The sequence below is a fragment of the Alligator sinensis genome, unplaced genomic scaffold (genome assembly GCF_000455745.1).
Source record: "Alligator sinensis unplaced genomic scaffold, ASM45574v1 scaffold97_1, whole genome shotgun sequence".
Classification (NCBI taxonomy): Eukaryota; Metazoa; Chordata; order Crocodylia; family Alligatoridae; genus Alligator; species Alligator sinensis.
In genome coordinates, this window is record NW_005841921.1 from 724,395 (window position 1) to 743,749 (window position 19,355).

Here is a 19,355-nt window from a genome sequence, read left to right on the forward strand (position 1 = left end):
CCCCTCCCCACTCCTCCAGCCCCCCCCCGATGCTTTACTCACCGGCATTGGAGCCCTGGTGCTGAAACATGTGGCCTGGCCAGCTGCGTGTTTCAGCACCAGGGCGAGGAGTAACCATAGAGACACTCTGGGAGCCAGAGCGTCTCTTTGGAGGACCCAGCCTCTGGTTGCCTCAGGGCACAGTCTGGGACTGTGCTCTGCCCTGCTTTTTTATATTTCACTTTTTTTTAGACCCCTGGATATCCTGCAAGTTTGCAGCCCGGGGAACATTTTTTTGTTCCCCCATGTGCCTGTTGCTCCGCCTCAAAAGGGTTTGAGGTGGGGAAAGAGGCATGTGCACACTCATGTGGATGCGCCCTCTGTCTTCTTTCACATGTGCCCGTTATCTTCCATGGCCTCCCAGCATTGCACTTGGTCTGCCCCCTAGCCAAAACGCTGTTCTGAGCAACATCCAATAACCGTTTGCCTTTTCTTTCTGGTGCAGATTTCACACTGAGAAATCTTTCAAGGTAGTTAGTTGCCCCTCCCTTTTACATAACTTGCCTCTTATGTCTCTAGCTCATTGCTGAGGACTTCAAGTGGGCTTGTATCCTTGCACTATGCTTGTATCCCTGGCTAGCACATTCCAGAGATACAGTGCTTAGCATAGAGTATGAAATAAATGACTTGACATTTGTACCAAAGTTTGCAGGCTCCATTCCTCTGAATACATCATTATCATTGTTTACCCTGGTTAAGTGAGAGCTTTGTTTAGTATATTTAGAAAGGTGTGATACTCTGTCACTCCTTATAATAGCCACTTACAGGCAGTTGGCACAATCACCATATTGTACAAAGAGACAAAAGGACGTGTAAAATGCAAATGAAAGAAAGAAAAAAAAGTTCTGCATATTTGCTTAGTAGCCAGAGAAAAATGAATGTTTCAAAAGAAGACAGGATTTTCTCTTCTGCCTGAACCATTATTTTTATACATGTGCCTTGGGAACCAGCTGGCTCCAGGGTTTATTAATGGATATTTATATCTTTAGGTCAACCATTCTGGTTTATGCTTCAAAAAGCAAAGTCAATAACTTCTGAAAAATAATCCTCAGCCCAGACACAATGAAATGGCTTCAGTCCATTGCCACGTGCTCATCTTGTATCAAGTATCTTCACAATGAGGTCTCTTTGTCAGCCTGAAATGAGGACCGAATGAGCAAGAAGCCTGATATACTCTGTCCCAAGAACATCCAGGGAGGCCTGAAGTGCTCCTGCAGATAAAGACTGAAATTCTCCAGAGCTCTAAAACCAACCTCCCTGTTACCAGACACACAGAAGACCAACACACTTGAGCCAAACTATGGAATAATAATAAATGACTTGTCAGAGTCACTGGCAACACAAATGCAAAGGATCCTGCTCTATAGCCTTTAGGCTATAGCCTATATAGGCTATAGGAATGGTGACTGCAGAGACATGGTTTGCATACACAGGAAATGGAAAGCAGGATTATAGCATATGCTATCAAAAAAAAAGCAGGATTATAGCATATGATCACTTGTGCAATGACACCAAGAAAGGCACAGCAGCACAGGACTCAGTATTGGTTAACAATTAGAATACAAATTCTCCAGGGTCCCTTGGGATGTACTTTGCTTGCTAGCCCAAGCTGTCATGTCCTCACTGCTAATGTACCCACATTAGCTAGATTAGGCTAGCATTGGTATCCTAGCACTTGCTACACCCATACCTGCATGTACTGTATATCAAAGTACAGACATCCCAAGTTTCACAGATACCTTCTTTCCCAGGTGTAGTCATTTCATACATATAGTTGTATAAGGCATATCAACATCTACAACATCCCACTGGTAACTGCAGGAACTGAAGCATGGACAAATAACTTTACGGCAGTGCTCTTTATTGTTAGACACCCACTGTAAAGAGTGTGTTGCCTTTCCAAAAAAAAGATTAAAACACTTTCTACTTCTGCAGTTCATTCCCTCTCATTTGGAACTCCTGCCCCTTACTCCCCCAACTTGTTTATCCATGATCTGCTTCCTTACTCCTGCACTTCCTGTCTCTCTTGTAGCATCTCTTGGTGGAGGCTCCACTATTGAATAGAAAGCTTGCACCTCTATTAAGAACACTGCTGTGGCAGATCAGATGCACCTAATTTCAACTGATCTTGGAAACTAAGCAGTCCTTGACCTGGCTAGCACTTGAATGGGTAGACCACTTTGGGATTCCAAGTACTGTAGATGCAAGGCAAGAGCTGTGACCAAACACTTGTCATATATAAGACCACAGAAATGGAATGAGGGGCCAGTCTTCATTAAGCTTTACCACTGCTGCTGAGCTGAGAGATGGAAGTAAAAGGAAAATAAGATGGGAGGACATTAATAAAGACTGCTGACAACAAGGGAGTTGAGAAGGTCCTGTGACCTGGTGGTATATCACAGTTTTAGAACAACCAGTTTGGTTCTCTCCCTTTTCCCTCACCTTAATCTGTTTGAAACTATTAGCACTGAAACATTCACTCTGTAAAAAATACAGCACTTTTGCAATTGCTTTAATCTTTGTATCTCCTTTCTGTCTCTGCTTTATTTACTCTAGGTTTTATCACTAAGTTCAATTCTACTATCATTTGGATTTAAGTGCAGACCTGGACAAAGAAAAAGCTGGAGATCCAGGAAATTCCCAGTCAAATTCTTTGACAATGTTTAGACTCAGGTTAACTATTTTAACATCTGCTCAGGCACAAAGTGCAGAACAATGCGACTCAATTATGCTTCATGTTGTCGCCGCCGAGAGCCACAGCGCGGGGTTCGGGGCTTTAGGAGCCCTAGTCGGCGGGTGGGTACTTGTGACGCTTGGAGTGGAATCAGGTACTCAAGCGTTTTGGTTTAACAAAGAAGATTGTTTACTTACACTGCTCGTACAGTGCAGGTCAGAAGCTTGCTTCGGTTACAGTTACAAAACTTGGGTCGGGCAGATATTACAAAGTTGTTGGTCGGTCTGCAGAGGTTTTCGGGGTTTTTGGGGTGTTCGGGCCGGCAGTCGTCTTACGTCTCGGGTGGGGGTGTGCTAGGCCCCCTTGGGTCGGTGACGGGGAGTCCTTAGTGGTTGATCAGGCCGCTAAGTTCTTCTCTAAGACACGCGTGGAGTTTGCTAGGCTCCACAGTGTACTCAGAGCTCTCCACGAGATGTATGTGGAGTCCTCCAACTTGGGCGGAAACTGCTCAAGCCTCTTATACGGCTAGCAAGCCAATCACTAGCCGCCCGGGAAGAATAATTTAGAACAGTCCAATAGCGGGATACAAATTTGCATAAGATTGGCGGGAACTCCTTTGCACCGCGCATTTCTGTGCTACAAAGAAGAAATGCACACTGCAAAGAAAGCTATAAATTGGCGGGAACTTTTTCTAGGTCATTAACATATAGTCACTGGGCTCTGGAATTTTCCCCTCGTGACCTACTTACATGACCTACTTACAAAATGATTGACAGACTGCCTTCTGTAACAAACTCTGGAATCTTCCACTGTACTATAGGCATATGAACAATGGGTTCTGACACATGTGATGTTACGACTGGGATGAGAACACTGTGACACAAGCTTTTTTTTTTTTTTTTTTACTTTTAAGAATTAAATGGAACAGGGGTGGCCAACCTGCAAGTGCACACATGCTACAGGTGGCATGAGCAGCCTCTGCGTGTGGCATATAGCAGATCAGGGAAAGGGCAGGCAGCAGAGTGGCAGAGAGGACAGGGAGTAAAAAGCAGAGCAGCAGATTGGGCAAGAAAAGGGAATTGGTCTATCACTCAGGGAGGGTACAGGGCTAATTTGTGGCATGCCCACCAAAAAGGTTGGCCTCACTGGAATACAATATTGTCCATGATCCCAGATTAATAGGACATTTTAGTGCAAGAAGAAAAAAAAGTATATGTTTTTCCTCCTCTACTTATGAATTGATATCATTGTGTAGCAGGCAACATATTTGATTTTAATCCTATTCAATTGCTCTTCCCTGCTCTTTAAGTAAACAAGATAAAAATACAAAAAGAAAAGTGCACTGAACTCAGATGGAGGTTAGTCTTAAATCTTAATGTTGGATGCACTATGTACCATAGTGACTCAAGTGCAACATTTAGCCTACTTCTGTATATCAAAGCATAGAATTCAGGTTTATTTTATCTCAAGAATTTCCTAAAGCTGTATACATAAATATACACTATTGAAATCCTAAAGAATCCTAAATCAAATGAATGAGTAGCATGAGAAAACTTACTCAGTTTCAAAGACAGGGACTGACTACTGATGAACTCCACTGACAAAAGGCAGCCATCCCGAAGCTCCATAAAACAGGTAAGTTGTTTCAGCCTACCACATAATTTTAAAATAGATTAGTGTGTACAATTATTTAAGTTGGAATTCTCCTGCTTTAGATAAGAGTTCATCATTAAGAGGAGACAGATGGGAGTTTTTCATTGAGATGAATGTCCATTAAGGACCACTGGATAAACTACCAATTAGAAAATACAGGGTTTTACAATGAACTTTTGACTGGGTATTTTGTGTCTCTTTGAAGAATGATGTCATAATTATGCAGTTTTCCTATTCATTAGCTTGACAAATATTAAAAATGATCTTTAAAGAGACTGTTTAAGATCTAATTGATACCTTTTCATTCATACATTGTAGACCTTGTGCCAAATTCATGACTGCTCAGCACAGAATCTGGGTCAGATATTCTGGGGAGTTCAGCTCCCAATTAAGTATCTAGAACAATGACCATCCAGCATTGTTTTCAAAAAGTTTTTCAGTTTTTCAAAAGAACTCAGCAGCCATCACAATGAAGAAGCTGGCCACTTATTTTGGTCATTAGATGGGAGTGGAGCTTTTTAAAAAATTCTAGATACTGTGTAATTGAAATGCATGCATAGTATATTGCAATTAATGCATCACAAAATGAAACATACAGGCTGTTATGGCTATTTAAACCGCCTCTTTTGATTATGGCCTACGGCAGTTATTAGAGTCTGGAAGAGGGAAAATGATCTTATGTGTAACACGCCTTATTGTCAAGGGAGCAATTTCCAGTCTCCTATTGTCCCTGAGATCAGCCAGTATCTCTGAAGTTTGAAGACTTATATAAGATAACACATGCATCTGAAAGATGGTCCCAAAGCCAGACACTAGATAAAAATAGAGAACAATAGTAGAGGTACCAAGAGAAATACATGTCATTACACTGTATTTAATAATTCCACTGTCTGTCACTGAATGATACCCTGTCAATGGACAGGAAATTATTGAAGAACAGACAGTGATTTTTTTTTGAAGTCCAATGATGTGTCCCATTCTTGGTATCTTTGCTATTGTACTTCCTTTTGCGGACCTCTAATTATATAGTTTTTAGAGCATGTCTTTGTCTGTCTGAGATAATTTACTGTTTTTTTGTAATTGTTGAAAGCTTTACAGCATATGCCAATGATGAAATAGCCATATTTTTTATTACATGTTCAGCCCAGACAGAAGTGGGGAAAATGGGATCACTAAAGACACCACAAATTGCTCCATCTGAACACTGACTTATTTCCTCTTCATTGTTTCCTACCCCTACCCAGTAGTGTAACTAGGGCAGGGCACCAACTTAGAGGAGAGTTTTTACCATGGCAGGTGCAGCCTTGTTTCCCAGCTGTAGAAGCCAGGCAGGCACAGCTCCATGCCTAGTAGCATATTTGGGGGGAGAGTGGGTGGGAATAACACCCCCCATCCCAGGAGGCACAGCCCTGTGTCTGCAGGTGTGGAGGGAGTGAATGGGGCACAAGGAGCAATCCCCAGGAGCAACCCAAGCCTGTGCTGCTACAACCATAGCTGCAGCAGTAGCAGCTGCCAATTGAGTGAGGAGAGCCAGGCAGGTAAGAGTTCTCTTCCTCTCCACTCTTCCCCCTTACCCTCACCTCTGCCCCAGGTGCTAAAAGAACTCGTTATGCCTCTGCTCCCACCATATTGGGCTTTATGAAAAGGTTTCCTGAAGGCTGTGAGGAGGCTTCCACAATGACAGAGAGGAATGCTCCTAGTTATGTAAATTAATAATACACCCACCTCACCTGAGAAATATTGCCAGGTATTACTTGAGCTACTCAAGCCCACACACCTCCACTTCTGTTACCCGTATGCACACAGCATCTGGTTTCCTACATTGTGAATTTTGCATGATATTGCTGAAGCAACAGCTTATTCATATTAGCATAAAACCTTGTGAATCTCCTTTGAAAGAACAATGCTTAAAAAAATGGATACTATGGCAGAAGTAACTTATTCTCTGCAAATAAAAGGCAAGCTGTGGGTTGCTGGTAATTAGTAGGAGGTTATTTTCATCATCCTTTGGGAAGACATTCTGGAGAGAATCAGCTCTTAAAGCAGAAGACTGACGAATTTAGTCTTATGTGTGACTACCAGATATTTATATGTTACTGACTTGGAATAGGATTTTTATTTTTATGCCAATAGAGAAGATAGCAGTAGTGTGAATGAGTGAGAGATCATAAAGACAGCATGCAAGAGAACTTCACACATTAATGTGTCAAGATGATAGATGGCTATAGCCAAAGAAATGGGAAAGGGAGCAGTAGAAAATGCCATCATCTGTCATGTCATGGGCCTGATTCTCAGGCCTATCAAGTCCTTTGGCAGAAAACAGCCTTCAGCCTGGTAAAGCAGGCTGATAATTTCCTCAGTGCAGGGGAATTCTCTGGTAGCAGAACCAAAGCAACAGCTCCTGTGCCATTTCCTTCCAATCGCTGGTGCAAAAGTTATTATGGGCATGACTAGAGTGTCCCTACAGTCTCAGAATGCTATAATCTGGCTGCTAAAACAAGTCCTTGGGGCCATGTGTAGCTGGGTATAAGACAAAACAACAGCTCTGTTTTATACTTGGGACTAGCACACCAGTCAGTGGCCCTGGCAATACGGAAGCTTAAATATGACGTAACATTGGACAGCATAGCTTGATTAGACCAAGGAACACATACGCTGGAGTTCAAAATTACTGGTCACTTTTGGAAAGCATCGGACTCCAGTGTGTTTGACAGGCAAAGTTAAAGATAAGGCTGAATTTGGTTTTCCATTCCTCAAATCTGGCATGATTTGCTGTAGGTTCCAGTCAAAACACATTGCCAGATTTTGAAGGGATGGTTCTGAAAGGAACAATGGACCCAATGACACACTTGTAGACTTAAATGGCTTCCCTCACCAGAACAAAGCTGAAGCATACTGGCAGGGTAGTGGGAAGACTGTGATGTACCTGTTTTGAAGCCTTTTATTTTCCAGAGCTATTAATCCAGCAACTTCCACACCAACAACCACCAGAATTAAAATGACTGGGCTGAGGACTTGCTAACTTACTTTTGCTCCAAGGGCTTGGACATGGGATGTGTCAAGAGTGCCTGAAATGCAGGACTACGCTATTCTGCCTTTTTAGTAACTTTCTGGACATACATTACACCTGAGTCCTGATGGCAAGTGCAAAATGGTAATCACAGTAGCAGGGAACATGACCAAAGGAAGAAGAAGGTATAAGCATTTTTATTCGGTTTCTTGCTGCTAGCACCTTAATCTGATTTCACCTTCTTGCTACTGGAAGAAAGACTGCTGTACAGGATATGCTACAATCACAAAAGGGCAGAGGTAGACTAGGAAAAAGAGTAGGAAATACAGCACAAATATTTATCTTCTAAGGTTTAGGAACAGGTTTTTCCAAAGTCGCACCCCCCACCCCCCCCCCCCCCCCCCCCCAATCCTCAACCCCCTCCAAATTGCACTGCTTTTAAAACTCTGAGAGCTTTTATTTAAGCATCCTGCACCCAGCAGACCCTCTTGTTTTAATTTGCAAAGGCTGATAAAGCACCGGTAGGATGCCAGAAGGTACTGAAGAACAGTGGACACTCACAAAGCTAGTTTTAATCTCAGCCAGTGCTAGAATTGACCTAAAAACTGAAACAACATTAAAATAAATAACAACAGTATGTTTTCCCTTGACAACAGTATATTTTCTGTTAATTAAAGGCAACCAGACACAAAGCAAGGCTGACAAAGATCTCATTTCAAGGGAGGTGAAAATGCTGCTCTTTGTCACCTTGCTAAAGGCTTCCGGTCTGATTTACCAAAATATTAATGCACAGGTGCCCATTTAAAGACAGGACCAGTCTGTTGTAATCAGGAAGTGAGAAAGCTGGCATATATTGTGAAAAAAGCTTCTCCTCTGCTCAGGCCCAGTGGCCAGAGCAGGTCCCTAATTTCAAACTATACACAAGGTGGTCCTGGGTTAAGTACTGGCCTGGTTTTCAGAGGTGCTACCTCTCTGTAGTTTCCAATCAAGTTAATGGAAATTGTGCATACTCTGAAAATCAAGCAACAGGCACACATTTGTACATGTATAATTATGCAAGCAAAAGGGCCAAGATGCAAAAGGTGAACTAGGGAATATTTTGCACTTTCAGATTCCAGGAACATGAACTGCATTTCTCCAAGTGGTGTAAAAAATTGGAAACTGAGAACAAAATTCTCTCCTCTGGTCCTCCTGGCAATTCAGGACTTACCCAAATGTGCTCTTCGTGTGTGAATGGAGTGTTATGTGAATGCAAGAGCAAATCATTCCCCTTTACCTTAGTCTTCATTTCCTAGTGATGATATCTCTCCAGACATATTGAGTCTTGGCATCACAGGCTAATTTGAATTGCAGTTGATGTACTAAATGTCATTGGCAGACAAGGTTCCTTGGATGAATTTGATATCTTTTATTAGACCAACCCAAATGGTTGGAGAATAGTTATTAAGCAAGCTTTCAGGTTCAAAAACCCTTCGTCAGGCTAAGGAAGTTTCAGCAGTTGGTGTGTGCTCTTCCTGGATGGAATGAAAAGTAAAGAAGCCAGGGGCTGGGCTGGGGAGTCAGTTGCCAGGCAGATTATAATGTATCAAAAATCCAATGTCTATGTTTAGTCCATGATCTCTAGTATCCAGGAGGTTGATGAAATGGAGCTCATAGGCTCGTCTCTGGGAAGTGTTGTGTAAGTTTCCCTTGAGGATCAGGACTGAGAGATTGGAGAGAGAGTGGCCCTTCCATGAGAAATGTGCCCCCACCGGTAATTGGGTATTTCAACAACTGCGCACCAGAATGAACGCACACCGGAAATCTATCAAAGACAGAAATACCCAATTATCAGTGGGGGCCGGTTTTCAGTTGGGTAAATTTGGGTCAATATCTTTTAGCATTTATATCTATTACACCAATATAGCTTGTTTAGTTGTATATTTGAAGTACTAATGACAAGGCTTACCCAAAATGGACACATCTGGGTTACTGATAGGTTTATATTGTCATTAAAATTGCCTGCCACTTAAATGAGGAAAATAAAGCAGAAGTACTAAAAAGGTGAAATTTTCACTGCTTTAAAAACTCAAGCTGAAGCTTTCCCCTTTAAAATATTTGAAAAAAACAGCTCATTCTTACTTACACATCTTCAGCAGATTGAAAAAAATATATACCTTACAAATACCTTCTCAACCTTCTGGTTTTCATATATAACCAGAAACAAATCTCTTTAAAGGCTTTTGATTTACCCTAAACTGTTTCTATGGCAACCCTTTTGGCTACAGTTAGTGAGCTCATTACTCCATGGAGATGCATGATACTTTGACATCCAAGGACTCTCTCTGTCAAGATTTGGGCTGTGTTTCTGGGTATCTCATATCTTTGTCATTACTTGGATTTTATAAATAAAAACCCAGAAGATCTGAAACTCTTTTTTTCCTCCATCTTTTCCTGACAGGTAGGCACTCTATGAAAAGCCTGCCATGGATTAAGGAGTCATTCTTTGAAGATCCTATCCTGTGGTATGCTGAAAATAATAGAAATTTGCAAGGCAGCAGAACCATCAATGCTGCCAACATGCTGACATGGGCACAACACTTCTGGCAGTCTTTTCTTCTCCTCTTCCACAGGATTTGCACAGCACCTCTGATTACTGTCTCATGCTTCATTTTTATCTTTGATCATATTTATTAGCATTTCATATGATATGGGGTCACTGAAGAAGAATATAAATTAAAGGGAAAAAAAGTGTGAAAAATCTGCGCCATATATTCCGGAGAGAGAAGCAGCCTCAAAGCTCCAGCAGGGGAGCTAGGGACTTTCATCAATATTAGCCAAATATTTTGTTAAATTAATAAATAATTTTTAAAAATGCCAAGCAGATATATAGAGTACTAGGTGAAATTCAGAAGTAAAAACTCAAAAGTTTTGCAGAGTCCAAGTCAAGTCTAGAAGGTGGATGAAATGGTGCAACTTCCTTCTTTCCCCACCTCCCCACCCCCTCTTTTTTTAGTACACTCAGAGTAAACCACTTTGGAACATGTCTACACACACTACAACAACATGTGTGATGTGGTTTCAGTAAACACTACTGGGCCAAGTGTAATCTGGCTAGTCTGGAAAAGAAAAGAAGTCAAGATAGGGTAGCACTCAGTTCAGCACAAGTTAGAAACCCAAGTATTTGTCTAGGGTCCCCAATGGGCTTGTACAACATATGCTGAAGTCCACCATGTTGCTTCTTTACTGTTACTGTTAGCGCACACCTTTGACATATTGCAGACATATCTTTGAACTCCTTCTAAAGGTCATCAGGATTTATTTAGACTTGAATCCCTTAAAGTCATCGCCACTACTGACACACACTCCCTTTTCTCCTCATGAATATGAACTAGGCATATTGGATCTACACTGAACCTAAAACTGTGAGCTGTGTTTTAGCAACAGTGCACATGATTCCCTTACCAAATGTCTTGATAAAACTGTTTGCTTGGCAGTTATTCTGCCAAGGGGCAAAAGAGAAAATAAAGCAAGGAGGGTGTAAACTAAGGACACCTTCATTGCCCTCTGGGGACATTCAAAAAAGGCTGAGCCTGACTTGATTCAATCTTTGCAGGTTATTCTAACTTGCTTAGGTTGAACCAGTTTGCAACTGCCCAGACAGCCCCTCTGGACTGAGGAAATTCAGGCACATGCCTGCAGTGGGTCAGGCAAGAAACCACGGGGTGCTAGAGCAGCCCTCCCTTCCCTTCCACAATGCTGACCTGAGGGGGGGGGGCTGGCCAGTGTGTGGGGGGGGGGGTGTTTACCCCCGCTCCCTGTCTGCATAGTCCCAGGCTTTTCCACTTGCTGCTCAAAGGGAAGGAGTGTTGCCAGCTCCTAGATAGCACTCTGAGGCAAAGGGGGGGGGGGGGGAGGGCTGTGCAGCTCATGCATCTGTTGATGATACTGAGCTTTTCAATCATCCTCTCCTTGCTTCTTCATGCTGTCTGCAGCAAACCTGACAGGAGAGAGAGCCCCCTGAGGAGAGAGAGAGACAGTGTTATCAGCCCCCTGCTGGCTTCCTCATCAGCCCATCAAAAAAACAAAAGCCTCTCTCATTAGTTCAAGCTCTTCTTAAACAGATTTTTCCAAGGAAGGAATGAGGGACATTACCAGCTGACTTGTTGATTAGCTCCAAAAAGCCCTAAGCAGACACTATCCTATCTGCCTTTTTCCCAGTGAAATTGGAGACACATAAACAGAGACACTTCTTAGCATTAGCTAGCATGGGGGTAGTGTGACCATGACCATATGCCAGCTAGGGTCTGTGCTGTGAGAGAGGGGAGGGAGGGAGGACTAAGGTCTGTGGGGCTGGGGTCTGTGCTGTGGGAGATGGGAGGGAGGGATCCCTGCTTGAGCAGTGAGGGCAGGGAAGGGGGAGAGCGGGAAGCCAGGCAGACCCTGCTGTACCCATCTCCACCAGAGCTCTGGATAGAGAGCCGAGGGGTGGGGCCAGCCTGTTCTCTGGAGCAGACAGCACAGCCTAAGCCAGCCCAGCCCAGCCCAGGGCTGCAAAGCATCTGGGATGCTGGGAGACTCTAGTTTAACTTAAACGGGGAAGGCATCTGGGACAGATATTGGTTTGACCCAAATCAGTTAAGTCTCATACTACATTCAACCAGGTTTATCTTAAACTAGTTTCAGCCATTTTCAAACTGGTTTATGTGCACTGAACTTATGTTCTGTTACAGGTTTAAACCAATTTCTGATCACTTAAACCAGTTTATGTGTGGCCAACATCCTGAGGGGGCCATGGCTGTGACGTGATGGTCAATGCACTCATCGTGGGAACACTTGGAGCCTGGGACCCCAGCAACAAGAGCATCCTACGTGCCTGCCATGTCTCCCACTGCTACACCAAGCTAATGCGCTGCCTCATGGTGTCCGACACCATCCATTGGTCCTGCAACATCTATGTGGAACACATCACAGGCCACCGCTGGTACTTCGATCCCACCAGACAAACCGCTGCCGGACCAGACCCAGAGGGCACCGCCTGAACCCTGCCCCCCCCCACCGTACCAGATGGACCTTCACTTCGAGAGGATTCTTCAACAATGGACAACCCTGCTCCACCCAAAGAGGACCCCCACAATGAGACTCTACATGTACTGAGACACTTTTTCTTTGAACCACTTCTTCCACCGTTGCAGACCATTGTAATTGGTTTGTATGTACCTATCTTCTTTTTCTCTCAGTGTTGCGAACCCCCTCCATCTGTATTTCCCTACTGGCTTTGTCATCTTTTTTTTTGGATTTACAATCCTAAACATCTACTAATAAAAGTCAATCTGTCCCAAGCCTAGGAGTTCTTGTCAGTGGCCAAGTCATGAGAAAGTGTCTGACTTCAGGAAAGCCATTGTGCCTCAGTGCCTCACTTTCCTCATTTCTCAGATTAAGTAAAAGTATAAGTGTTTTTGTGGCAAAAACCCATAAAAGCCAAACCCCATGTCAGCAGGGAACAGTAAAATCCTGTTTCCTGTTATGCCCTTTGTATTGTGCCTTTATACAGGGAAAGATCTAGCTCTTCCTGTGCATTTGTTACAAGTTCTAATTCAAAGCAATTTTCAATGGGGTCTCTATTGCCAATTTACCCCTGGTCAGCTACTGGCCCAGGAGCTCTATCTTTGAGGCTGTCCATTAGCTCAAGTTAGTAGACTCATGTTACTCCACCAGAGCTAGCTTAACCATAAGTGAGAAGGACCACACCACACAGACTACACAGAGTGACTTGATGAGCTGCTCATCAACAGTCAGTGATGAGCTGCTGTAACTCAAGCTGCTGCATCCTTAGATTGGCTTTCAGAAGCACTCCAGCTTTCATATGCACCCCTGATGGGCCTGCTAGCTTGAGTTCAAGGCTGTTTGAGCTCCACTATTTGACCAGAATTTAACTCCAGCTAGAGACTCTTATGTGGATGGGAGTCTTGGGCAAAAGCCTGGTTACAGTATGAGCTAATAGTGCCAAGATGAGCCTTTTCAGATGAGCCTTTTCAGATAAGCCCATTGCAAAAGCTTGTAAACAGGGTATTTTGCACTATAGCAGATAGGAGACTGGTTCCTGGAGGGTTTTTCCTTTTCCCATCCTTTTTTAGTGATCCAAGACGCTCTGTTTTTCACATCTGCATCCAAATCCTTTTCCCCAGCGAGGTCCAAAAAAGAGCTGCCATTTCAACCCATCTGTCAGTTTGCTCAGATCTTTCAAAGGGCCTTCTCTGATGCATCTAGGGGATGCAGAAGCATCTTAGTTGCTGAAATGAGTGGACAGATCATTTGCAGCTTTCATTTGCTCGCATCTGTCATGCTGGAAATGCTTCAAGAGGTGCAGCATATTCTAGCAAGGGACTGGGAGTCAGAAATTCTGAGTCTTAGACTTGAAGCTGCCCTTGATTTGCTGTGTCAGTCAAGTTCCTTCCACCTTTGAACTCTCTCGCCTGAAGCATTTATTAATGGAAATGGAAATGTTCACATAACACTCTGAAAACACAAAAAATTATATATAAGCATTAAGTTTCATGGGTTCTCTCATTTGCCTGGCAAAGAAACACAAGACACAGGATCTGCTAGACTGGTTTGGACCTAGTGATCATTTTAGCTCTTGAATCTTTTATCTGGCAAGGGCCTGGACCAGATACTTCAGAGGCAGGCTGGCCCACTCATAATTAACAGTTAGGTAACAGAATGGAGGCAATTCACACTATTTCCCATTCAATACTACCCATGTGTGGCAACCAGCCATCAGTCTATTCCAGTTTCAGTAAGTGACAGTATGGTCTCACACAAACAACACTCAGTTTTAAACACATCTTGGGTTTCTCACTTTTTGCTACTCACTAGGATAGAACTGAGGGGCAAGGAATCATATTCTTCCAACTCGGAATTACCAACCAGTGGAAGGAAAGTGAAAAGGGGGCAAGGAACCAGAACAAAACCTTTGAGCTCTCAAAGAATGGAGGCCAAAAATAGCCACAAAGAAAGACATAATTATGAGCATCTTATGAAAAAAGTTTAAGTGACCAGACTTGTGAAGATCTGATGGATGCTGTTGGCCCTTCTTTACCCAAAGAAACAAAATTATTGGCAAAGAAAAACTGAAAGTGATCAAATAGCACAAAGCACTCCAGCACAAAGGAACTCTGAGAAGAGGCTTTGAGAGCAGTGAAGAGTGCCTGCAATAACCCAGAAGACTAAAAGAGCCCTCAACACAAGAGCTGGAAAAGAGAAAGGGAAATGAGGCAGTACCTACCTTGTAGAGAGTGTTCTCCCTCTCCAAACTGCTTTGCCAATTAAGGTGCTGATCTTGTAAACACTTGTAACTTCACCCCTGTGAGTAACTGCACCAAGCAGAAAGTGTTTGCAGGAACCAGGCCCAAGTCATTCATAGATACACGGATAATACAATTAGTTTGTGCTGTACACAGGGATGAGATAGCTGAACTTGCCAACATGAGGAGATCCAAGTTACATTAATGTGGAGAATTAAGAGATTTAAAGACAATGTCAAGCCTGGTGTTAAAAAATTAGGTAATACTATCACTGAGGTGCTCTGAGCAGATGATCAATAAGTAGAAGAAGCATGAAGCACTTAAACAGATGCTAAAGACATTCTTTACTTTATAGCACCATTTTCTCAGTAACACTTTCTGAAGACTGGTGAGGAGCCACTAAAGTAAAAAGTATGCACTTTAGGAAAACACAAACCATTGAGTTTTATCACCATTGTAAAGTATACCTTACATAAAAAGGCTTCTCCAAGATGGAGAAGATTCAGTATTTGCAACATAGAGAAGAAGGTAGGAAGAGATTCAGATTTTTGCTTCCGAGGTCTTGTTCTAAATCATAATTTAGCTATAAAACACACAAGACACACAAAATCTTATATGCAACTTATATTCCCATTACACATATCCACAAACACCAGTCAGTTATATACATATTATTAATTGTTTTGATGCCGTTGTTTCCTTGACAAAGAAATAATGCAACCAGCTCACTCCTCACCAACAACCAAGCAGTGCACACATTCCAGCAACCCCAAAACAAACCACCTTGCCCAGCTCAACTGCAAGCAACCCTCATGGTTGTGGCTTTTCATTGTGGAGGTACAAAGGGTTCATTGCGCCCTCTTCTTTCATTCTGCTCCAATACAGGGGATGGGGAGTGCCAATTACAATATTTTTATCTTGAACTGCAGAACTGCTTCACATTCTGGGGCATAACATCCTCTATTTTTAAAGCAGTGTAAGTACCTACACCCAGCCTTCCCAGTGATGGCCATCTAAGGGAAACAGTACATGCTGGACTGTCTTCAAATTCTGGGAAGGATTGTCCAGAGAGTTTAGTGGTAGACAGATTTGCTAGTGGTTCTCCATGTAGGAGCATCCCTCAGAATTTCTGGGCTTTAAAGGATACAGAAAACAACTGGACAACTTACAAAAGCTGTAACATTGTTTTCTGTCTCTGGCTTGAATCACCTGCCCATTCAATATGAAGTAAAAGGGGTTTGAGAAAGACAAAAATCACAAGGTCAAGATGCAGACAGACTTGACGAGCATTCACCCACCAGCACCAGGGCTGCCAAAAAATCTTGTTAAAGATCAGGCAAACATTAATTTATGAAAACAGCAATAGGCTGCAGAATGCAAGCGGTCCGAATATGTTACCAACCTGATCTGATTGGTTTGTTCATCAATGGCGTCAACAGCACTCTCCACAGAGCTCAGCAGGGACTGGATCTGGTTGGCAGTCTCCTTCAGCAGCATCAGGAACCGGGTCACAAACTGGTCCACATTGGTCCCTCTTTCATACACCTGAAAATGAAGGGCACAGAGCTCTGTGATAGTGCCAGACACTCTGGAAACTACATACATCCCAGTGAAAAAGCTCAGTGATGTTTCTTAGCTCAGCACCCAACCCATGCAGGGCCCTGGCCAGCAGCAATTTCCTCTACCAAAGGGGGCACCAAGCAACAAGAGAACCAATTGAGCTACTGTAACACTGAGCCTGCAGTAGTCACCACAAGATGATTCTGTATGTACCTACTTTGCTGCCTTGGATGGGGAGCGACTTTTGTGTATCCCCCCAGAAAAGCTTGATTCCATCATTTGCCCTATAAAAAGCAGAATACCTTCCTCTCCTACTTGCTAACTAGGACAGCGAGTAAGAAGATACACTGCAACTGTTATATTGTCACCCTGGGAAACAGACTAGTTTATCAGAGTGCAAACAGACATTACTGGGAAATGGGTGATGCATAAGAATTGCCGACAAGGCAGCATTTGAAAGCGTTGACTTTTTCAAATGGATGTGGGATAGTAATCTTGCTGCCCTTTTGGATAGTGATTTAGAGGCTTGCAGCAATATGCCATGGATCACTCCAATTTGACTCAGATCTATCCATATCAATTAGCATTTTCTCCCTCACACAGCAATTCATTTATCTCAGTGGCAGATCATCAGTGCTGACAGTAAAAAGAGGGCTGTTAGCACCTCTAATATAAATATACCCCCACTTTCAAAGAGGTTTCAATTCATCTGTATTAATTTTGTTGGCCTGACAAGCTATACAAGCTCTCAGCTGGGGATATAAATCACCCCATCCATTCCACCCCAATCCAAAGTTAAACTCAAAATGGACCTCTGGTTTTCAGGGCCAGCTATCTTGTATGAGGGACTGAGTATGAGGTCATTATTTAATTGCTTGTGCATAGTTTCTTGCTCTTTCTGCTCCTCTTTCAATCTTCTTTCAGTAGACTGGTCAAGGATTTGGAAGCTCCACATCTTCAGACACCTACACAGACCTCCAAGGGGCAAATGCCGGCCTATTAAATAAATGTCAGCAACAGAGAAGCTCAATTTGTCAGAAGGACAACTAGCTGTGGCAGTGGGCTTTTTGTTGGCTTCACTTATTCTTTTTGACAAATTCCAAACAAAGATGGATAGTCAGATGCTCTCTCCTTTGCATTCCATGCAGTGCTCTATTGTATCACACCTTTTAGTCCATGCATATGAGGAAAAAGACTGTAATATTCCACATACTCAATATACTGATAGTATCTCCATCCCACTTCAGTAGAAAGAGATAGTACAATCTTCCAGATGAATCAAGATCTGTGGCTTGTCTTCATAGGAGAATTTTAGCAGTCATATAGATACATCAGTATACATGCAACCTTCCCTTTCCCCACTTTGGACACTGGTAGAAAAGTAGTTTTTTTGGTTAAGTGTAAACATCCTTCCCAAAAGACATATGGCAAACATACCAAAGCATTCTTATACCAACAGCAGCAGTGACATTAGGGGTTATATTAGCACACGTTATTGGTTTACACCCACACGTGAGGTTATGCATAAATAAAAAATCCCTCTACTTTCCTTTGTAAAGAAAGTCTAGAGGAAACAGGATCACAGATGGAAAAAGACCTGGCTCAGATAAAGGTGTGGCCTTTGTAGGAAATTATTTTCATGATAGCTCCAGTTATGCATAAACATGGTTCATATGTGTAACAGAGCCACGGCTGCGACCCTGTTACTAATAAGGGGTAACAGCTGATGAGGATTAACACAGCCGGGAAACGGGAAACACAATGCCTCGGGAAGCCAATGAGGACCCAGAAGGAGAAATAAGAGGTGGAGAAGATCTCCCAGGTTCGCCTTCAGGCACACACTGAGCGAAGAAGTGGGGACGAGGAGTCCTATCTGGTGAGGCTGAGAGGCAACGCCAGGGAGTGAAACTCCCCTCCTGCAACTGGAGGATGGGATCGCAGCGCCCGTGAAGCCGCCACCCACCTGAGAAGCAGGCTCCAGGGGTGAGTCACAGGCACGGAGCAGGGAAGCGGCGACAAGCTGCGGCTCCGAGGAGGTTGGGACTTACAGAGAGAGAGAGAGAGAAGAGGAGCGAGCGAGGAGTCCCGGAGAGAGTTGCGTTCCATTTACGGACTCAAGCCGTGGCCAGAGGGAATTCCCGGTTCCAACGTTAATTAACTGCTAAGTGGGTGATTAGCAGCTGAGAGTAAGATAACATTTAGTTTTCAGACTGTGATCGTTTCCCAAGGTGTTCCTTGGCATATCCACGCAATTTCCCCTTTTTTGCCTGGCGTTCTCAACGAAAGTAAGACCAGGCTGTAGATAATAAAGCACCATTAACCAGAGATCTGGCCAGTGTGTTCCTTCCTGCGGGTACCAGCGTGTAACAACTCTTCCTCCCCAGAATTTGTGTTAAGATCAAGTCGTGGCAGGTGGCAATTGCAGGAAAAGCAGGTTCCCAGGACGGACATGCTGACAATATGAAACAGTAACTTGTTTCATTTATAACTACATGCTACTTTTGCTGTTACAAGGATAGGTACATGAGACGCATGTGCAGGGACATGTTTTTAGAAATAGCCTCATGTAACTACACAGCAAAATAAGTATCTTATGTGCATATACAGTAGGGCTGTGAGAAGCTTTGAGTGCTTTTTCAACTCGGAAGGAATACGGTCCAATTCAGTGGCCGAATCTCTAATTCTGAATCAAATCAGGGACCAATAAAAAGGTCTGAATAAATTCAAGGCTCTCCAAATTAAACTAAAGCCCGTTGGGGGACGGGGGGACTACCGCCACTGCTGGCCCGCTGAGCAATCCTTGCAAAGCCAGCGGATCACGGCGCTTCAGGGAGCCCACCCCTGCCCCAGCCCTGGTAAAATCTGTGTGCAAGGAAGGAGCCCCCCAGGGGGCACTTGCCTGCCTGTACACTAATGCCAGGAGCTTGGGGAATAAGCAGGAGGAGCTCATCCCAGTGCAAAGAATTACGATGTCATAGGGATAACGGAGACCTGGTGGGACTCCACCCATGACTGGACCACGGGGATAGATGGGTATACCCTGTACAGGAGGGATTGTGTAGAGAAAAGGGGCGGGGGGGTAGCTCTCTATGTTAAGGAAAGCTACACGTCCCTGCAAGCCGATATTGGCGAC

General features: G+C 43.5%; 1 protein-coding gene across 5 annotated transcripts in view; it reads right to left on the reverse strand.

Moving 5' to 3' along the window:
• Positions 1-19,355, reverse strand: part of NECAB2 (N-terminal EF-hand calcium binding protein 2) — a 425,733-nt gene that overhangs the window by 127,782 nt on the left and 278,596 nt on the right. For all 5 annotated transcript variants that reach the window (XR_003092925.1, XR_003092924.1, XM_025198410.1 and 2 more), the window contains exon 6: positions 16,065-16,207. Coding sequence is in view for 3 of the 5 variants with exons in the window: in XM_025198410.1 (XP_025054195.1) it covers positions 16,065-16,207 (143 nt within the window). In the remaining 2 variants the exon portion in view is untranslated. The remainder of the gene's footprint in view (positions 1-16,064; positions 16,208-19,355) is intronic.